Raw genomic sequence first — 22830 nt, forward strand, 5'->3', positions numbered from 1 at the left:
CAAGTGTGAGGTCAGTCTAACGAGATAAATCAATTAACAGCAGGATACTAAGGGAGGAAAAATAACTTTTGAAGTGGTAAGAGAGTGGCCCATTACAGACGGTTAACAAGGTGTGAGTAACAGTAGGGAGAAATTAGTATTGGGGAAATTAAGTTTAGGTTTTGTAATGACCCAACCACTCCCAGTCTTTAGTCAGACCTATTCTGATGGTATCAAGTTTGTAAATTAATTCCAGTTCTGCAGCTTCACGTTGGAGTGAAGAGTGAACACTTCATCAACACATGTTTTCTCACTGCCAAATATAGGAGCAGAGGCTGCAGTCTGCCTTTATCTTACAAAACCTGCACTGTCAATTGCTAATAGTATTCCAACAAAAAGTGGGCTCAGTGGATGCTACCCATATATGTATGGGTGTTGTTTTTTTAGGTTCTTTTCGTGGTTTGTTTTTGAGGTGGGAGAGAAGTGAGTTACCCCAGAAAAACAAAGATTTTATGACTAAATAAAGTAATGTCCCAACTGCGACCTATTTCAAATGGTAAAAATGTGCAGCTGGCCTGCTAGAACAGCAGAGGCATTAGGTTAATGATTTGTAATGTTTGTCCTGAAGTAGAAATGCAGCCACTGTCTGCCCCAGTGATTAATACAGTACACGCCCAGTAAATGTCTGCTGCAGAAACACTTCATCTATTTTAGGAGATTCTTAGTCGTCCTTGCTCTGGACTCCAACACTGCTCTTCTCTTTTTGCTATTGAGCAACAGTTAAACAAGATTTCAGTGGAGCAACAAAGTTAGTTGTATTTTTTTTTTTATCAGGGTGGAGAGATTAATTTTGGTATATCTTGCTTCTTGATAAGCTGTAAGGAAATATTTTGTTTGTTACTAATAGAAGACTGTGATTATATTGGTAAATCTAACAGTTTTTGCCTTATAGTTGTTTTGTGTCTGCTAACTATGCAGTGGGGTTTATAAGATAATCTTTACTTGTAGGAAATCTAATATGGACATGCCCATTTCCTTAAAGTGACAAATTAAAAATTAAATGTTTTCAAACAAATTTCTTTACCTGTGTTGATAGTATACCTTAGGTTTTAAAATTCTTCAGTTTACTAATCTAACTCTTCTACCATTTATACTAATTGTTTACTTTTTGCATGCCACTCAGTCTGGACAGTGAAGTTCAGTGTTTTATTGTTTGGATTACAGGGAATATTTTTTGTTAAATAAACAAAACAATTTTCCACTGGAATAATTTAAAAAAAAAATCATTGAAGCGTTTCTCCTCATCTCATGCTCTCTTGTTAAAGCTTATTTTTCTAGGATATATGTTGTTTGATCAGAAAGTAATTCAGAATAAGCATACAGTTTATATAAAATACACGTTAGTATAACTGCTGAAATGTGGTTTTGTTTGACAGATTAGACTATTGCTGTAGGTATACTTGTTTTTTGTCAGTTCTAGTTAGCAGAAATAGTTTTCATGGCTGCAGTGTCCAGGTTTAGCAAATTTTGAATCTAATACAGTAAATATCTGAACCAAAATGTCTTCTTTTTTCAGATATACAACACCGTGCATATAGACTTCTGCTTCTGACACCGTCACAGAACCCTGAATACCTACCTTGTGTCATGGCTGTATAGAAGACATCCAGCTGATATTATTAATGGACTCCAATGAACATCCTTTTGGAGTCCGCTGACTTTTATATCAGGGATGCATGCTCTCATGGACAACATGAAAGAGTAGTGCTGAAGGTTTTACATTGACAACAAAAATGTTGTTACTACTGCAGGCTGGTGATCTAACATGGAAAATAGTTAATTTAGTTTTTGGCTCTATTTAACTTCCAGATAACAGCCTTTTTTAATTCAGTGGCCCTATAGAAACCACTTGATTTTAGATTTTTAATGACAGCGTTGTCTTAAGATGACAAATTAGAATGAGTAAAAGCAAACTGGTTTCCTTCTGGAAAATTTTTCTCTGTTGACCATGTTTAACCATTCTGTTTTATTCAGCTATTTTTTTAAACATCTCCCAAAGAGTTAATGCACCTTATATAGGACACCTGACCTTTTGCAGCTTCGTAATTCATATCTAGATGTCACCGGTGTTTCCCATGTTAACAGTTCTCAGCATGTTTTACTATATCTGCCTTCGGCGCCGAGCCAGGACAGCTACAAGGGGAGAAATGATGAACAGCCGGAGAGCTATTGAATCAAACAGCCGAGCCTTACCTATCAATGTTGAAGTAGTCCAGTATGCCAAAGAAGTGTTGGATTTCAGTTCTCATTACGGTAGTGAAAACAGCATGTCCTACACCATGTGGAATTTGGCAGGTATTCCGAATGTGTACCCCAGTTCTGGTGACTTCACTCAGACTGCTGTGTTTCGAACTTATGGAACTTGGTGGGATCAGTGTCCTAGTGCTCAGTTGCCATTCAAGAGGACTCCACCTAACTTCTATAGCCAGGACTACGTAGAGCTTGCTTTTGAGGAGCCAGTTTATCCCACAGCAGTGCATGTTCTGGAAACATATCACCCTGGGGCTGTAATTAGGATTTTGGCTTGTTCTGCAAATCCCTATTCCCAAAATACACCAGCTGAAGTAAGGTAAACTTTTACTGAGTCTCTCTCTCTTTAACTTACAACCACAAAAGAACTTTTAAGTTGGGTTTCAGTCTATTCTCAATGTTGGAGTACTTTATATCAGACCCACAAATACTTTGTTTACTTCAGTATATGTTTAAAGCAGTTTTATTCAGGGTACATGTGTTTTGGTTTCCAACATTGTTTAATATCAATTTTGTAGTTATAGATTATTTATTGAGACCATTTTAGGGTCAAAGCTCATTCAGGTTTCATTTGTATAATAATAGTTCTTCTAACAGGCCAAACCTACAAATAATATATATGGAACTTTTGATAAAAAATAGTTACTATGCATTTACAGTAACTTGTTAATTAAATGATGGTTCTCTGGAATTTTTACTTTTTCCCCCAAATAGTGAGGGCAAAATTGTTTATACAGTGTTCCATTTTGCGGTGAAGATTTTTGGATTTATTGTGTTGTAAGGCAAAATGTGCCTATTGCTCAACATTTATTTTTAATTTTTGAATGTAATCCTTATTTGCCAATACAACCTAAACTAAATTTGAGTACAAACAAAATAAAAGTTTGCTTGTGAGGTGAACCTTTGTATGCTATGTTTTATCTTAGAGTGACTATTTAGGCTAAAGTAATATGTTCCTGAGAATAGTTTATAATGGAAATGCAGGAATAAGTATGTCCAAATACAGAGTATTAGCACTAGCCAGTTCCTCCAACATTTTCATATCTTACGATATTAAAAACTTTCATAGATGTGTACGTACTTTCTTATATTTAAGATCTTGAGCTAATTACCGGTAAGTAAGTGGAAACTGCATGATTCTAAGTGAGGGCAGCATTTGGTCCTTAATTTGTATTTTATAGCCCTTATTCAGTTTTTTAATCATTCTCAGTATCTTGTGTAATCATGTTGTATTCAGGGACATCTCTGTAGACAAAGTAATACTTGTGAGCTATGGATGTTAAATAAGGCCTAGTGGCTGCTTTCAAAGTATTCAGGTTAGATTCTGTGGTGTTACAACCTTCTTAAGCATTTCTGGTAACTCTTTTGCATTAATGTTGTTACAGATGTTTATTTTTTACCATTCAGTGTGGCTCACTAGATGGGGCATTGGACTGGGACTTGGGAAACTTGGGTTCTGTTCCTGGCCATTTGACTGGTCTCTTTGGTGATCTTGATTAAATCACGTAGTGGCTGTGCCTTCTGTTTTCCCATCTATAAAGTAGGGATGATACATAGCTCCTTTATGGATGAAAAGTGCTATCTAAAAGCTGAGTGCTGAAGGTGGTAATATTATATAGCAAGAATAAAAAGGAAGAAATGCTATCCTAAGTGTTTCACATGCAAGCTCAAAAAAGAACATATCAGCCGTATGAAGATGCAGGGCTAGTTTTTCTCTAGTGTCAAGAACCATTTGGCACAAGGGTGGGAGTGGGCCACTGGATGGTCAGTTATATTTCCCTAATTTTTAAACTGTAGCTTCTTCAGCTCTGGCATAAATTAGAGCAGCCTTGTGGAGCACAGCTATGCTGATGAGCATAGCCTTATTGGGAGATGGTTGGCACAGGAGCCAGCTCAACTGACTTTATGCTAACTAAGAGTCTCTCTCCTTTTCTGAAGTAATTTTCAGAGAGTCAATTATGACCAGATTCTAGCACTTTTGAGCCACCTGGGACTGCAGTAGAGAATCTGGCCTCCAACCATCTCTAAAAGCAGCCATGTTAGAAAAATATTAGCCATTTACAAGTCTTGGAAAAATCCACTCCCTGTCGTGTACAGAGCAAGAAGCTTTCCTGGGCAAGTGCCATCAGCTTCTGTAGAACTGAAAGTTTAATTTTTTGAGGGGAAAAACCCCTTAACCTCTAATACACTGTGATTGCAAAGATAACTTTCCAAACGTGAACCTAGTGCAAACTGATGCAGTCTGTTGTTCCTAAATGTTCAGACAGATAGTTTGTGTCTCTGCTGCTATTTATATCTTTGTCAAACACAGTAGAGTGAAAACTAACTGGAATCTTGTCAGTTTTCACTCCAACTATTAGGAACTCTGGGCAACAATGAAACTGCTTCTGGAACTTTTAAAAGCTATGTGTGATAGTAGAATTGACACCATGGCCTTTCATGGTGGAGGTGGACCCAAAAATAGAGAGTAGGATGGGATGGATTAGGTGTGTGTTTGGAGGGTGTGGGGTCACCACTCATCACTATTTTTGGGTTCTCTCCCCAGTGAAGAGATACAGTGCCTGATTCTGCAGTTGTTCATAGTTTTTAAAAACTGCAGAAACAGAATAAAACTGACCTGATTTTTGCAGATTCACTGCTGCACTCATTTCTCAATTACAAGACCTAAGATGTAGTGAGAGATTAAAGGGGAACAGTAAGAGAAGCAAAAAAAAAAAAATAGAGGAGGAAGTAAAGCACACACTTTAGGGTAAAATAGGTGTAAAGGGCTATAGGAGGCGAGAAAGATAAGAGGAAGAAAGTGCTGAAAACGACATGGGGCAAAGCTATATAATCAGTATGGGAAAGCGAAAAAGTGGAGTTGGGCCAGGACCAGAAAGAAGGTTTAACAAAAGCAACAGAGATACTGTAGTAAGTTCATTTTAAAAATGCATTAAATTTAAAATAATACATTACAGTCTAGTATATTACACAGTAAATTGTACACAAATATTTTATAAGCTGTACCTCTAAATTGAGGACTTTGGAGGGGCCTGGCCATGCAGGTAGTCCTTGGGTTAGTAGGTTTTTATGTCCATTGATGCTATTGGGTACAGTTGTTTGTTTAAATTTTTCCCATTTATTGAATAAATATCTGTTTACTTGAAAAGTAAGAAATTTGAGTTCAAAGAACAGCAATAGTCCAAACAGTTAACATTTAATTCACTATCTTTCTAACCATGAAATAAGAAAACTCAAAGCACTGTAACATGCAAACCATTTGCGGGTAGGTACACTGAAAAATCAGCTTTCAGTCTTTGTGAATTTGGAATCCAAATAGAAGCCATTCATGGTCTATCAGTTTGTGTTAAAATATTTTCAGTTGTCTGACCATGCACTGTTGATGTTTACAAAAATAGATTTTTCTTTATTTCTCTTTGTTTTAACTACTCATATGTGTCACCCCAAAATTGGTTTACTAATTTGTTTGGCAATATTGAGCTATAGTAATATCTAGGATAGTAATGAAAGGACTGAAAGGAAATAATGATATTGAGTGTTTTTATTGATATATATATATATAAACTAATGGTATTTTACCAAAACATCTAAACTTTGAATCCATTTAATTCTTTTGCTCATAAGAAATAATATGCCTTTTAATTTTAAAAAATCTTTTAAAAAATTCCCTCTTGAAAACCTATTCCTTGATCAGATTGATTTTGGCTGAATAAGCTAGTTACTGAGGTAGACTGACATAAAAGGAATGAGAGTTGCCTACTAAACTAAAGGAAGCTATAAAAGGAGAAAAAAATAGTGAAAATAATTTACTCAAACAGAGCAAACATTTAATGATAGGTACCACTTTCCTCTTGAGTTTATGGCATATTCAGCAGTTACTTCAGTTTGGTGAATTAGGGTGACCAAGGAGCAATTTTCTTCCCTCCCCCTCCCCTTTCAGATGTGATCTCCACAAAAATAATTCCTCCAGTTTTCTCTGAGACAAACCAATCCAGGCCTGTTTACTCCAGACGAATCAGAATTAAAAAACATTTATTTTTATTGTAAATCATAATGTAAAACATAATGTGGTTGATTAAAAAGGCAGAATGGATTATGGATTGTGCCTAGTTACTTCATTAACTATAGATAATTGGACAAATGTAAATGTTTATAAAGTTGAAACATTGTTCACTGAGGTAGGAGAATAAGGATCTGATCCTGCAAGTGCTTGCTATCAAGTGTGGTGCTTGGTGTCAGTGAGACTACTAAAGCCGATAATCTGAATTTTTTTTAAGATACAGACACACCCACAACCTGATGAAATTCCTCAAGTACTGCTAATTGAGAAAATTATAGCAAAAGAGCTTTCAAGTACTAAGCTCATTTTTTTCCCCCCAGGACTTAATTGGTCAGCATTCATTTGTGCAAAGCCAAAACCAAGAGTAGCAAAGTGTTGGCAGTATTGGAACTTAAGTTTTGGTGTGTTTTATGTGATTTATCTTCCCCAGATTTACATAAAATGCATTTTGTCCTGCGTGGGTATCCATTGTTCTCTGACTACTATCGTTGGACCAGTTTCCCCATTGAAAGGAGATAATGATACATACCTCCTTGGTAATGCACTTTGATATCTCTGAATGAAAAGCTCTGTACAAGAGTTAAATATTATTTCTGTTGGAAATTCCCTTCTTGGAAGTAAACAGAAGATCCCTCTTCTGATATATTTGTTTTTAAATCAAGCTGCTTTTTGGCTCCACTTCTGGCATGTTTGAGATACTGCAATCACATTGACAGCCTAATCTTTTGCCTCTGTGCAAAGCTGATGAAGATTCCTCAGGACTTTGTGGCCCTCTGTTGTTTCAGGCAGGAATCTCCTGGGTTTTGGCTTCCTCCAACCTAGCAGCAGTTTGGTAACTAGAGGGTAAGTCCTTCTTTAGGATATCATAGGAACTAGAGAATTTCCTTGTTTTAGAATTCCTTACAGCTAGCAGCAGCAGAAGGAAGGAGGCAGGGCATTAAAATTACAGAAATGTGGGGCTGGACCTCAAGGTTGTCTAATCCAGCCTCTTGCACTGAGGCAAGACCAGGTACTGGTATACTTAGACCATCCTTGACAAGTGTTTGTTTAAGCTGCTCTTCAAAACCTCCAGTGATAGGGATTCCACAACCTCCCTTGGAAGCCTATTCCAGAGCTTAACTATCTTTATAGTTAAATTTTTTTTTCTAATATCTAGCCTAAATCTCCTTTGCTGCAGATTAAGCCTAATTGCTTCTTGTCCTACCTTCGGTGGACATGGAGAATATTTGATCAGTGGCCTCTCTAGAACAGCCCTTAACATATTTGAAGACTATCTGGTCGCCCCTCGGTCTTCTTTTCTTAAGACTAAACATGCCCAGTTTCTTTAACCTTCCCTCATAGGTCAGGTTTTTTTAAACCTTTTATCATTTTTATTGCTTTCTTCTGGACTCTCTCCAATTTGTCCACATCTTTGTTAAAGTGTGGCACCCAGAATTGGACACATTATTCCAGCTAGGCCTCACCAATGTCAAGAAAAGAGAGAAAATTACCTCCGGTGTCATATATACGACACTCATGTTAATATACCTCCGAATGATATTAGCCTTTTTCCCAACTGCATGACCAAGTCTTTAATTTGTCGAGGTAGTTTTGAATTCTAATCCTGTCCTCCAGCCTCTCCCAGCTTGGTGTCATCTGCAGGTTTTATAAGCATACGCTGCACTCCATTATTCAAGGCAGTTAATGAAAATATTGAATAGTAGTGGAACCAGGACAGATCCCTGGAACCCCACTAGATACTCCCCCCACAGTTTGACAGCAAACCATTGATAATTATTCTTTGAGTATGGTCTTTCAACCAGTTGTGCACCCACCTTATAATAATTGTATCTAGACTACAGTTCCCTAGTTTACTTATGAGAATGTCATGGTGGGACTGTGTCAAAAGCCTTACTAAAATCAAGATACATCACGTCTGCAGCTTCTCCAGTATCTACTAGGCCAATAACAGATAAAAGTGATCTGTGCTGTGTTTCCACTATTCAGCAGTCTCACTGAAAATGGTCGTCGGGCGATTTGGGGTCTCTTACATAAGTAGGCCCTGGCTTTTCAGATGTACACAGCCAGTTTATCACCTGCTTTCTTTTAAATGAGACTAAGCATGACTGCAAGAATCAAAGAACAGATCAGTGAGAGGGGAAATAATGCTCAAGGTATGGGCTCCCACCCCTGCTACTTATGTAAGATTTTTTTGCCCAAACTGTACAAGGGAAGATGAAAATCTATGTAGTTTGGTCTCTCTTCTGCTCAGAATCTCAGACCCATGCTGTCTCGCTTGATTCGTTTTCAAAGATGTCAACCAAGGGTTCTCTTTCTAGGAGCAGTGCTGTTAGGCATCCATCCCTAAAGCCTCAGATTATTCTATTATTTAATTGAAACTTTTGAGCCCCATCCCATACTCTTAGACAAAATAGTTTGTCTCAATTCCTCATAGGAAAAAAGAAGGCCCTGCTTCTCCCCCCTCCCTGCCCTGTGGAGCTTCTTAGGCATCCAGATCTTGTGACTTATAAGTGTTCCTGGCTGCTTTGTTTTTCATTAGTTACCCTGGATCTTCTTCTTTCCAAGTACCATCGCAAGAAGGGAGGCATTACAGAAGTTCCAACCAGCCTCTTATCTGAGCAGTTGTCCAACTATCACAAGCATTTGCTCAAGTTATCAGTGGTGAAGAATGAACTGTCCATGTCATACTTGGACCTATCCAGGTGATGATTGCCTTTTTGTGCAGAATAAGGTGGATAAGCTGATGGATCTAATTTTCTCTTCCCTATACTTTTCCCCAGATCCCAGTTGGTTAGAACCCTTCCAAGATGTAAAGATGGAAGATAGTTTCTTTTGACTTTTTCTTATACCAGAGTCTCTGGAGAAGACTGTGCACTCTGAATGGCCAAATCCAGAATAAAAAAGATCTACCCGGAGAACCGCTCAGAAATGCTATACTAAGTGTAGCTAGGCCAAATAAGTAATTTTTTCCACCTCTTCACTTTTAACACCACCTTCCTTCAGTTTCTCCAGGACCACTCTCTGCATTGGAAATTTCTAAACCCAAGGGCCCCTAAGGATTGCGAGGACCAAAAGATTAACAGTTTATTCAAGAGAGGCTTTGTGAACATAGGAACATCCATGCCCTGAGTAGTTTCCCCTCATGTGGCTCTGTAATCACTCTGTGCTTCATGCACCGCTAAGAAGTCCTGTAGTTGTCTAGAGAGAGGTTCTCATCCATGACCTTGGAACCCCATTCTGCTCTTTACAGTACTACCCATATTGAATCCCTGCAGGAGGTATTGTTATACTTCCTATCCATTAGAGTAGGCTTCCCAATACGTACCGTCTCCTGTCACTTGAGGGTTTTTTTACTGAAGGTTGGGAGTTTTCGCTAATGAGAACTGGCATTGTATTTTTAATTCAGACAGGTAGTCTTTACTCCTGTCATAGCATTCATTCCTTAAATAAATTCAAGAAATGTTCCTCCTTTGGTTAAGCATCAAACTCCAGTCCTTAAGAGCACTGACAATCTTAGAGCAGAGCCTTCTGTAGTGAGATCTGCTAGGTGGTCATTAGTTCACCAGATTCTGAATGTTGGTTATCCAGTCTTAGACAATACCATTTCTTTTCTTTTGGCTGTCTTCTCCAGGCCATAGTGTCCAGGGGAAGATAAAGATAGTTATATGTAATTATGACATTCCAGAGTGCAATTCAGACCAGTCAACCTGGGCTCCTCTCAAACAGCCAGACAACATGCAGATTACACCCTGAATGTCTGTGTATAGCCACAGCCCTGGTCCAGAAACTCTTACCCCAGCAGCCTGACAGCAAACACCAGTCACACTCTGGCTTTCAGCAGCCCAGTACAGTCCCAGATTCCCCCCCCCCCCCCCAAAAAAAATGTGTTCTGCACTGTCCAACTCTCTTCTGGACAGTCCAGATACATTAGGTCCATTGTCTCTCAATGTACAACAGTTTGCTACCATATATGGAGTTACCCACACAGTTCCCAATACTGGATTAGTTTTTATTAGGGCTGTTGATTGATCGCAGTTAACTCACACAATTAGCTCAAAACAATTAATTATGATTAAAAAAATAATTGTAATTACGGTTTTAATTGTACTGTTAAACAATAGAATACCAATTGAAACTTATTAAATACTTTGGATGTTTTTCTACATTTTCATATATATTGTATTCTGTGTTGTAATTGAAATCAAAGTGTATCTTTTTATTACAAATATTTGCACTGTAAAAATGATAAACAAAAGAAATAGGAGTTTTCAATTCACTCATATAAGTACTATAGTGCAATCTTTGTCATGAAAGTGCAACTTACAAATATAGATTTTTTTTTGTTACATAACTGCACTCAAACCAAACAATGTAAAATTTTAGAGCCTGCAAGTCCACTCAGCCCTACTTCTTGTTCAGCCACTCGCTCAAAGAAGTTTGTTTACATTTACAGGTGACGATGCTGCCCTCTTCTTATTTACAAGGTCACCAGAAAGTGAGAACAGGCATTTGCATGGCACTTTTGTAGCTGGTATTGCAAGGTATTTATGTGCCAGATATGCTCATATGTTCATATGCCCCTTCATGCTTCAGCCACCATTCCAGAGGATATGCTTCCATGCTGATGACACTTGTTCAAAAAAATAGTGCATTAATTAAATTTGTGATTGAACTCCTTGGGGAAGGATTGTATGTCCCCTGCTCTGTTTTACCTGCGTTCTGCCATATATTTAATATTATAGCAGTCTCAGATAATGACCCAGCACATGTTGTTCATTTTAAGAACACTTTCACTGCAGATTTCACAAAACTCAAAGAAGGTACCAATGTGAGATTTCTAAAGATAGCTACAGCACTCCACCCAAGGTTTAAGAATCTGAGATGCCTTCCAAAATCTGAGAGGTATGAGGAGTTGAGCATGCTTTCAGAAGTCTTAAACGAGCAACACTCTGATGCGGAAACCACAGAACCCGAACCACCAAAAGAGAAAATCAACCTTCTGCTGGTAGTATCTGACTCAGATGATAAAAATGAACATGTGTCAGTCCACATGGCTTTGGATTATTATCAAGCAGAATCCGTCGTCAGCATGGACACATGTCCCCTGGAATTGTGGTTGAAGCACAAAGGGACATATGAATCTTTAGCGCATCTGGCGCGTAAATATCTTGTGACGCCGGCTACAACAGTGCTATGCAAACACCTGTTCTTATTTCCAGGTTACATTATAAACAAGAAGCGGGCAGCATTATCTCCTGAAAATGTAAACAAACTTGTTTGAGTGAGTGGCTGAACAAGAAGTAGGGCTGAGTGGACTTACAGGCTCTAAAATTTTACATTGTTTTATTCTTGAAGGCAGGTTTTTTTGTACGTAATTCTACATTTGTAAGTTTAGCTTACATGATAGAGATTGCACTACAGTACTTGTATTAGATGAATTGAAAAATACTTCATTTGTTTTTTACAGTGCAAATACTTGTAATCAAAAGCAAATATAAAGTGAGCACTGTCCACTGTGTATTCTATTGTAGTTGAAATCAATATATTTGAAAATGTAGAAAACATCCAAAAATATTTAAATAAATGGTATTCTATTATTGTTTAACAGTGTGATTAATTGCGATTTGTTTTTTAATCACTTGACAGCCTTAGTTTTTATTACTGGATAAAATATGTTTTTTTAACTACAAAGAGATATTTAAAGTGAGTACAGGTATAAGGCATTAAAGTCAGAAATGGTTACAAGAGAGAAAAATAAAATGCTTTCTACATTTAACAAGCTAGACTTGGTTCAAGGTGAAGCTCTTACCACAGCTTCCCAGAAACATTTCTGACCAAATTCTGAGGCCAGAATCTGCTAGCAAAATCCAAACACTGTTTCTTTTGTTGTTTTAGGTGAAAAAGAGAGAGATGAAGAGGAAGAGAGAACTTGGGGTGTTTTTGCCCCTCACTTTTATAGTTCAGTCACTCTGGGAAATGCATTTAACTTTCCTAGTTAAAGTTCATTCAAACAGTAAAGAAGGCAACATGGTGCCTGGTGTTGAAAGAGTGTGCATGCTGTTTCTTCTCCCCTCTGCTGAAATGCAGGTTTTCCTTATCTCCTGTCTTAGGACCCTGTTTACAACTTTTATTAAATCGAGATGCACACATTTCTGTGTTTAGGACTTTTCCTGGTGCAGGGCTGTGTGATTTTTGAGCATGAGCTAGTAATATACAGGGGGATTTTATAACTTAACACACAATATATGGAGATATACCTATCTCATAGAACTGGAAGGGACTTGAAAGGTTGTCAAATCCAGTCCCCTGCCTTCACTAGCAGGACCAAGTACTGATTTTTCCTCAGATACCTAAATGGCCCCCTTAAGGATTGAACTCACAACCCTGGGTTTAGCAGGCCAATGCTCAAACCACTGAGCTATCCCTGCCCTCCGTTGCGCTATACTTTTTACCGTGATATTATTGACCAGCAAGTTAATAGTTTTCAAATGATACATTACAAGGGATATTTTGTACAAAGATTATTACAATGGTGTGTAGAATGTGACTACAAGGATGCATTCAATCACAATAATCCAGCATGTTTTAGATGTCCATATTTAAAGGATGCTGCTGCTCTCCATCCTGGAGGCACACTGATATGAAAATCCTGTTGTGACAGCTCTGTGGACCTTAGCATGAAGGAGAATAGAAGAATTAATCCATGTTTATCTGAAAATTTCCTTTTGAGTAATAAAATCCATAGACACAGCCCACCTTGAAGACAAATGGATCATTCAGAATAGAGATGGAAATTGGCATCCAAGGATTTGGATTTGTTGTCATTAGGTAGAATTTACCATACTCTGCGGTAGGAGAAATTGTATATTTAACACAATCTGTAATTTTAAAAAGTAGATTTGAATTAACCTGGCTGGAGTAGTAATGACAATTACAATGTCAATGTCAGGAGGTGGGGAATTTCCCCACTGCCAGTGACTGATAGGTCTGGTTCTGCCGCCAAGCTGAAAGCAGGCTGTAGTAACCATGTAACAGATCTGTTGACCTTATTATTGAAGTAAGGAAATTTTCTGGTAAACATGGATATATGTTCCTATTCTGGATTTTAATTTTGTCAAGTGAAATTTCCAGGCCTTATTTGCACTGAGTAATTATTTTTAGTGGAAACGTTGCTTACGTTTTATTTTCTGTTTAACAGGACAAGTTAATTGTCCAGTATTGGTATGAGTAAACGATGTTTTGATTTGTCTAAATATTCAGAAGTAGTTATCAGCATACAGATTGTTACAGATTGAGTGCTGGTAGCTTCTATCAGAAAGGGAGCCCAATTACTGCAGAATCAGTGTCAGGTCTCCGAGATCAGTGTGACAAAGGATAGCCAAGCTGTGTGAGATCTTTGAAGCTGGGACAAGGATAGTCGGAAGTGGGAGGGAGCTACAACTGGTGAAAGTTCACTGGGTTTATATATAGGGCGCTGAGAATGCTGCAGATACGACGCCATACGTAACAGCAGCAGTAGCTGTTGTAGGTTTCCTTCCCTGTCATCTATCTACCTGGTCAAGGAAGCAGAAGGAGCGGGAGCAGTGTGAAGTAGCAGCTGTGACTGGAGCACCTGAAAAACCCCTCCCTGTGGCCTGGAGTATGCAGAATACATTTAAAGAGCAGACCTCTCTCCATTCCCAGGCCTGTCTACAAGGCTGGGGAGCACGGCAGCCTTGGTGGGAATGGGGCTTTTCTTCTTTCTCTAGACTACTCCATGTGTGGTTTGCTACTGGTGATGCTGCCATTCACTGAAGGAGGTGCATCAGAGAGGATGTATGAATGGGAATTCATTCATATCCTGGTACTCCTGCCATTGGGTCCATGTACTATCAGGGAGGATAAAAATGTTCAAAAAAATGCTTGTTACCAAAAGAAAAAAAATCAAGAAATTTACAAATGATCAAAGATGACTTGAAGTTTGTTTTTTTTAAATTCTTATCCATAAAATTGCACTAATGAGTAGGGCTCTGCCAAATTCATGGATGTGAAAAATGTGTCAAGACTGTGAAATCGATCTTTTCTGTGCTTTTACCCTATACTATTCAGATCTCATGGGAGGGGGGAGTCAGGTGTTTCTCAAACTGGGGGTCCTGACCCAAAAGAGGGTTGCTATCTTCAGAACTGGGTGGCTGGAGAGCGGCGGCTGCTGGCCAGGGACCCAGCTCTGAAGGCAGCAGCACAGAAGTAAGGGTAGCACAGAGGTGCTGCTGTTAGAGCTGGACGCTCTCTGGCTGCCCAGCTCTGAAAGCAGAACCATTGCCAGCAGCAACACAAAAGTAAGGTGGCAATACCGCAACTCCCCTAAAATAACCTTGCGATCCCCCCACAGCCCCTTTTTGGGTCCCGACCCCTACAGTTACACCACCATGAAATTGACCAAAATGGACCATGAATTTGGTAGGTCCCTACTAAAAAGGCATTTCACAGTGAATGACTTAGAAGATAAATTCTTGCTTATCTGCTCAAAAGTCAACAAAATAGAACTTAGACACTTTAAAAATTGTCATTATTAAATGGATTAACAACTCCTTTTTTAATGACTTAACGTTATAATATTTAATATATAGGTTTTTTGTTAAAAATGTGCTTGTGGGGAGGGGAATTAGAAAGAAGTTTTGGCTAAGTATTTGTATGGTTCTTCATGTGACCCTCTGTTCTCTATTTAGTATATTTGTACTAATATATGACGTTTACTATACAAGCTTATTCTCCTTTTTGCCACACTTGCATAAATTGTGATATGTTACAAGGATTTGTATGTTTGTGTTAGTAAAAGAGCACATTTGTATGTTCATGAGCACACATCCTGTTCTAGCCGTAGTGCAGAGGAAGTACAGTAATTGAATAATCCTTATATGTGATGAGCCTGTTAATTTTTTTCTTTTTCAGATATTTATTGACATCTAGGGAAATAAAGCAATCTTAACTGGCCTCTCAGCCATGTTCCTAACTTACTAAATACTTGTACTTTTGCCAGAGTAGCACATTGTGCGTAAGTTCAGAGCTTACATTAGTAACTCATCTTTTTGTATTAATCACTGTATTATATGTGCAATTTTTCTTTTGTAGGTGGGAAATCCTTTGGTCAGAAGCACCTACCAAGGTGAATTCTCCTCAGGCTCGCCAGTTCACACCTTGTATTAAACAAATTGACTTTCCCACAAATCTAATTCGATTGGAAGTAAATAGTTCCCTTCAGGACTATTACGCTGAATTAGATGCAGTAGTACTACATGGTGTGAAAGAGAGACCTGTACTTTCACTTAAGACATCGATGATAGATATGAATGATTTGGATGAAGATGATGATGAAGAAAAGAATGGCTGTGAAATGGATAGTCTTAATAAACAGTTCAGTGTTACAGCCCTCAGGGAATGGACAACTAATGGGTATTTTGATAAACTGCCTTATGAGGTAAGGAAAAAATGCTTATTATACTGAAATGGAATTGTCTCAACCAGAGGGAAGAAATGCTGTATAGTTACTGATCCAAAGTTATATATTTTTTTCCTCACTGGTTATGCAATTCCTTGCATTCTGGTTGTGGGTGTCTGATTTACATAATCATTGTATAGTTATTTCTCAATGGTCATATAATAAGTGACTCTGTATACTTTTGGTGATTGTTATTAGTCAATCAATGTTCAGGTAACCAGACTCTGAGCATGTACATTTCAACTTAGCTACTACAATCCCTCAGTTCTACCTCTTGAACTCAGAATTTTTCATCTGTTTGCCAGAACATGCACACTGCTGTGGCTTTTCATTCCTTTCATTTGAAACATTCCAAATTTTACATTACATGAAAGAGAAGGAAAAATTCTAAAAATCAAACTACTGAAATAGAAATAATTTTAAAAATAATTTAAACCCTTCATCTTTTCTGTTGTCCCTGTCTACATAGGGCATCAGGACTCTTCTCCCTAAAATAATTACCATACAGTGTATTTGTATTTATTATTTGTATTGGGGAAAATCTCAGCATCTTCCACGCAATTCAGTGTTGGAACACAACACAAAATACACTAAAGCAGCGATCTCCAAGCTTTTGCATATTATTTTGAAAAAGTCAAGAGGTCACAATCAGATTCACTGTCCTATTCTAGTGCCTTTGCAGATCCACTCCTCTGCAACACGGAAGACGCAGGAACCACCTGTAAATTCCATGGGAAGAATACACTCAGCATGGGGGAGTCACCAATGGCTTTAGGGCCAGCATAGACAGCTCCTCTCCCTTCCACCCTGTAGTCCCCAATGCAGAGGGTATATTGCCCATGGGGAGTGGCTGGAATACACTGTGCTCAACTGTTAGTACACTGTGTTGAGGACTATAGCCTTCTGCTCAGACTTTAGCCATCTGTAGGCTTCTCTAATCTGTAGTAAGGAGAGAATTGGGGAACCATAACTGGTTCTCAGCTTTTCCTTTTTCTCACCTCTTTGGATGCTCTGGCTGGTTGTGTGGGGGGAAAAGGAGCCATCCTTTGCTGGGCATTCCCCCGGGACCCAAGCAAGCTCTCGTTGGGGTTCCCAGACCCTGGCAAGGAAGAAGGCAATAGAACAAGCAGTTACATTCTCCTTCCCCTGCAGTGCAACAGCAGCTACTGAGAGTGCACCTAGCTAGAATTGGAGCTGCTCTTGGGGCTAAAGGAGAAATGCTAGGAGGTGGTGTTCTCTTCCACCACCTCCCCAAGTGTTGGAGCTGGTTCAATCACTTTCCATTTTAAAATTGCAGGGCATGGCTCAGGTAACAAATTTTCAACTCAGAATCAATTACAAAGTTTTTTTTCTTAATACAGTCACCCCTGGGCACCAGTGCATTATAGCTCTTCTGGGAAGAACCTGGCTGAAGGGAGGAAGGCGATAAGAGAGAGGATGTAAGAGGAAAGTAGTGGAGATTGTGGGAAGGGGTGCAAGGAGGCGGGGCCAAAAGGATTGAACTTTTAAAAGAAAATAGTTTTCCTTTCAGCTCACTTTGGTTTTGTAGTTTTTCATTTGAAGTTTTTAGTATTAAAATAACAACATTCAGTCTAAAGAGGGTTATTCATAATTGTGTGATATTCAAACTCTGGGCCCCATTCCTCATTCTAATCAGCTCAGTATTCAGTCTGAATTAATGAGGAAATAGCTGTATTCTGGCCTGAAACATTTTCAGGCTATCACAATACACATAGAATAGTTTAATTTTATATAAATGTTGTTACTCATAATATCTCAAATGCACAAAACCCAGGCAAAACATTTTATTGTTTTGAGTGTACTCTGGGACACTGTCTGCCCCAGAAAATCTTGTCATGTATTACTGTGTTCATTATATTTTTCATCATTTAAAGAAAATACTTTTTAAACTAGGAAAAATGTGTTTAAGAATAGGTCTGTTTTAGAAAGGATGAACAAACTGATTGGCAGTCTGTTGGATTAACAAAAGGTTTCTTTTGGTGGTCTCATTCTTATCTAAGTCCTTAAAAGTATCAGCGAAGAAATGTTTTGGATCCATTTCTGTTGTGCCTATGGACTCCTGTCTCCTATTTGTGTGTCTCCATTTTTCTCTCCTTTTAGTGTACTGCTTTTCCCTGTTTTTTACTCATTTTTTAATATGTTGGGTTTCATGAATGCATTTATATGGTTTCTCAGGTATCAAGGACATTTTATGTTTGTGCGTGTCCAGCCCCGATCCACCGAATACTTATAGTGTTCACAGATTTGCTGCTACCAAACAAACAGAACACGCCAGCTTACCAGTTCCACCTCAGATCACATCTCTCTGCTTTACTTAGATATGTATATAATAAAATCAAATGTAAGTTTGTTTAGCAGAGCACAGATTCAAGTAATAACAAGTAGAAGTATTGGAAACAAATGATTACATATAAAATAAAATCATAGCATGCATTCTAGAGCGTAGACTTAATTAACAAAATACTCTCATGCCTTGTAGAGTATTGTACATCCAAAATCCATGTAGCACTTTACAGCCAGGTTGGCTATGACCCTCCTTTCAAGGCAGTCCATTTGCCTCCTATGTGAAGAGTCCCATGTGTTCCCTTGCACCCCAAGATATATGAGAACAGTCCTTTTTCTTTATTAATAAACAGGACCCCTCCCTCTTGCTCTTTGTTTCCTCCTACAAACTTCCTTTCTTGCAGATTTTGCAATCTCTCAGTTCACCTGACTTAATATGCAGATAGACTATATTGTGAGACAAATAATAACACACTTGACTGGGAGATAGGTGTCAGGTACCCCCTGCCTGAAAATAATGTTTCTGAGGTATTTCACCTCCTGGTGATCTGCCTTAATTCCAGCACCTTGAGAACATAATTTTTAGTATAAATACATAACTCTTTAAATATCATCCAGATACACATTTCGCAATGATTATGACCACCAGTGGGTTGTTGGCTCTCAGTAGACACCTCATGTGCCACGCTTTGGTCAACTATTATGCAGATATACAACCCAGGGGATCCCTTTGCTTCCTCTCTGCCAGTTGGCACCAGGAAGTCCATGGGTCATAAGAGAATCCACTGGGCCCTGTTTTTTTCCTTTCAGGGTTCTAGATTATTTGCAGTATGTTTTTTCCACATTGATCAAAGCCTGCATCCATCTGAGGCACATAGGTGATGGAAGTTACTTGCTCAGTAAGAATGAAAGCCCGCTCCACCTGAGTGGCTTTGGCAACTTGAGTAAAGAAAAACATCCGTGGACAAATTCTGCAAAGCAGTCACTTGACACTCTCTTCACACATTTACTTTGCATTGAATGTATGTGCATTTGCTGATAAAACCTTTAGTCACACGGTACTTAGGGCTGTGTGTTCGTTAAGGAGCCATTTGCCACAAGGATGGGGAGCTGGAGTATACTGTCTCCCCTTCCTATCTTTTTCACCAGTGCTTCTAGTACACATTTTTTTTCCTGATAGCTTGTCCGTACTCCCTTTTTCACAGCTTAGGTGCTTGCTGAAGTACTGCTGTAGCAGACCTGGTCATAGAGATGGAAAATTATTATGGCATTTACCTGATGATTTTTCTGGCCAGACTCTCATCCAGAGGAACTTTGTTCTGAATAAGGAGCTAATGTAGGTTAACACACATTTTCTTTTGGATTGGAAGGAATCAAATTGGAGAACTTCGTGGAGATTCCTAGAAAAAGCAAAAATTGTAAGATTTGATTCGTCCCCACACCCACTTGTCTGGCCAAGGAGAAGGGAAGAACCCAGAGTCTGTGCAAACTTGCCTCAGTCTTGGAAAGGAAATTATTGGTTAAATGAAGTTGTAATTTGCTTTTGCTCATATTAAAATGCTATTGCTGAAGATAAACACAGTGCATTTAATGGTTACAGTATTGTTAAAGATAAATTCCATGCACTGAAGAGCTAAAAATTAGTGTAATGGGAAATCGGTTCTCACCTGTATGAACCAGTAGTTTTTCATCAGCTCCAGGGGAGTTCAAAAGACAAACAGTAATGTGACTTGGCCCTCCAGCTAAGCCCCAAACACAGCTCCAAATGTTACCAAGTCTGATGAGCTAGGATGACCTGACCACCACCAAAAGGGCTGTGGTGGGGAAAGGGTACCAGAAAGAATGTAGGGATACATATAAAGGGGTGTATTGGTAGTTTATCATGATCTGCACCTAAAGTTTTCCCATTTCCCCATAAGTTCCCTTACCTCTCTGGAAGTTCCAGTTTCCCTGGGAAGCAGTCCTACCTCTGACACCAAAATGTGAAAGTGAACTGTCAGGTTGGGGAGAAAAGAAAAATGCAACTAGCTGACTTCAATTACCCAGCCCTCTCAGAGGATGCTGGTGGTGAGAGGGGCCTGGGGTTTTATATAAGCCCAGACCTAGCTCATTCCAGGGGGAGAGAGCAGAGTCAACACCCAAGGAGACTGGGAGGCTGAGGGAGTGCCAAGGGGAAAAACAGCTCCAGAAAGAGGTAAGAGGAGAGATGATCACGTTGGGGAAAAGGTACTGAGTTTGGATACAGTTGAGGCCTTCCTTCCTAAGAAACTGGACTTGCCTGAGAGGTAAGAGAAGTCATTGGGAAATGGGACTAAAGACTGGGTGTAGATGATGATGATAAAAGGCGTGTATCAGGTTTTTAGTTTATAAATATTGGTACATTCTCTCTGGTGTCCTTTTTCCCTTCATCCTTTCTGGGATGGTCACGTCATTCTGGCTTACCAGCCTCGGTGACGTTTGTAACTGCAGAATTTGAGACTTAGCCAGAGGGCCAAGTCATGTTGGTGATTGTCTGATAGATTCTCACCAAGCCCAGGGAGTTTATCAGTTCATAACTTTATAAACACCCTGTGCCTTAATGGAGGAAGGTATTTCTATAATCTTATATACACATCTTGAGCTCATTGCAAACAAATGAGTAGTGCAATGTGAGAACATGGGATATGATGACAAAATGGAGATGTAGGATAGATGATTACCTTTACTGTGTATAAAGAATAACCTTTTCCTTTTTTTCTTTTTGAGTTTATTCACTGATAATTCTTTAGAGTTGCAAATGGAAACTTCCAAACTGGTGCTTTGAATGCAGGTCCAATCTTTGAATGTTCATGCTGTTCTAGCATATATTGATCTAATGAGTTATCCTCTTTAAAAGCAGGGTACTCTGTACTCATTAATCTTGGAAAAGATGATAAGTATATATCCGTGTTATAATTTTTTTCTGTCTTATCCTAAGAAAACAACTCTTTTTTTTTTGTATTCGGTTTCCTTTCTGTTGAAATCATATATAGGTTTTAAATACCCTCTATGCTGTGTCTCTTCGTAACAAAGATGGCAGCTGCCATAATTCTTCATCAGTGCATAGTAACATCAGTTTGAAGGAAACTCCACCTTATGAGATTAGTTTTCAAAAGCAGATATTCAGTTCAGCTGCATTCTGGGAGTTGTCCTGAACACAGAATAGTATAGCACATCACATATTCATTATAGTATCAATTTGTACTTTATGCTAGGATACACACACACACAAAGCAGGTTTCTGACAGACAGCAGACTCTAGACTAGCAATGATTAATGGTGGTTAGCCTGTAGGCTTAGACCCTGTTATTTGTTTAATCAAAAGTGAGCAAAAAGTATTTACATCTCAGTGTCATAATCTTAGTGACATTTCATTATACTTTTTTTCATTTTAAATATTACAAAATAGTCTAATTTTAGTAAATAAAATGTTGGGATTAACTTTTCTGGTTAAGAGGCTGATGTTGTAAGAGATTTCATCCTAGGTGGTACAGAGGTAGCGTTCTGTAGGTTAGGAAATACCTTTAAAATAATTAGTTTAAAGGAACAGCAAAGAATCCTGTGGCACCTTATAGACTAACAGACGTTTTGCAGCATGAGCTTTCGTGGGTGCTGCAAAACCCACTTCTTCGGATGCAAGTGAGTATTCACCCACGAAAGCTCATGCTGCAAAACGTCTGTTAGTCTATAAGGTGCCACAGGATTCTTAGTCTGGTTCTGTAGAAACAGCAAACACGGCTACCCCTCTGATACTTAGTTTAAAGGGACATTGGTGAGCTTTTCATAGTCTTGCCACTGTTTGTAGTGCTCAGAAGTCAAAGTATTTTTTCTCTTTAGCCAAACTTGGATGTTCTCCATCTCCAGTTTTCATTGCAGTTGAAATTAATGTTACTTTATCAGAAATTGTCAGCATAATTCTGGAAGTAGGTTTTGCTGACTTGTATTCCCTTTGTTGGTCAGCTTGCCTGTTCAACAGGAGAGCACTATAAGTCACTAAAGATCTTAGATTATTATTAGGGTTGGAAGGGACCTCAGGAGATCATCTAGTCCAACCCCCTGCTCAAAGCAGGGCCAATCCCTAAATGGCCCCTTCAAGGATTGAACCCTGGGTTTAGCAGGTCAATGCTCTATCTTAGATAAACAGTGGATATTTTACTGCAGTGGAAAAAAACTTGGAGGGAGTAGTGAATATTCAGAAAATATATAATTATGGTGGATTATAAAAAACGGAATAGCTGAAAGTTTACAAGCACCTCTATAATTTTAGTGAAAGTATATGTATTAGAGGTATAATAAAGCCACACAAAGAACTGTTAAGCAACTGTAGCTCTACATGCATTTCTTAACAATGCCGAAATCAAGGAACTTTAGTTAAGCCAGTATTAATGTCATGCTACCTCGACTCCCATGAAGTTATTCATATATCACAATACCTAAAAGCACTAACTCCTCAACTATGCAGTCTATTTCTTTTCTAGTGCACTTGTAACCGACCACAAAATGCATGTTCAGTTCTTCACAGTCTCATTGAAATGCACAACCTGAACTCCAACCTCAGCTAGTTAAAAAGAGTTTCCCTCTAAACATGTGTACTAGTGAAGTCTGTTGTTTGTACATGGAAGAACATTAAGACTGAAGTTAAAGTTGTGTGGTTGTAAGGAATTGAATGTGTGCACAAATT

The 22830-nt window shown here is 38.6% G+C and overlaps 1 protein-coding gene across 7 annotated transcripts in view; it reads left to right on the forward strand.

The window, feature by feature from the left end:
* Nucleotides 1–22830, forward strand: part of FBXL4 (F-box and leucine rich repeat protein 4) — a 100553-nt gene that overhangs the window by 12105 nt on the left and 65618 nt on the right. For all 7 annotated transcript variants that reach the window (XM_039529073.1, XM_039529076.1, XM_039529075.1 and 4 more), the window contains exons 3-4: nt 1556–2608; nt 15461–15806. In XM_039529073.1, the coding sequence (XP_039385007.1) occupies nt 2097–2608; nt 15461–15806 (858 nt within the window). In that variant the 5' untranslated portion in view covers nt 1556–2096. The remainder of the gene's footprint in view (nt 1–1555; nt 2609–15460; nt 15807–22830) is intronic.

This window comes from Mauremys reevesii, linkage group 3, assembly GCF_016161935.1.
Source record: "Mauremys reevesii isolate NIE-2019 linkage group 3, ASM1616193v1, whole genome shotgun sequence".
Lineage (NCBI taxonomy): Eukaryota > Metazoa > Chordata > Testudines > Geoemydidae > Mauremys > Mauremys reevesii.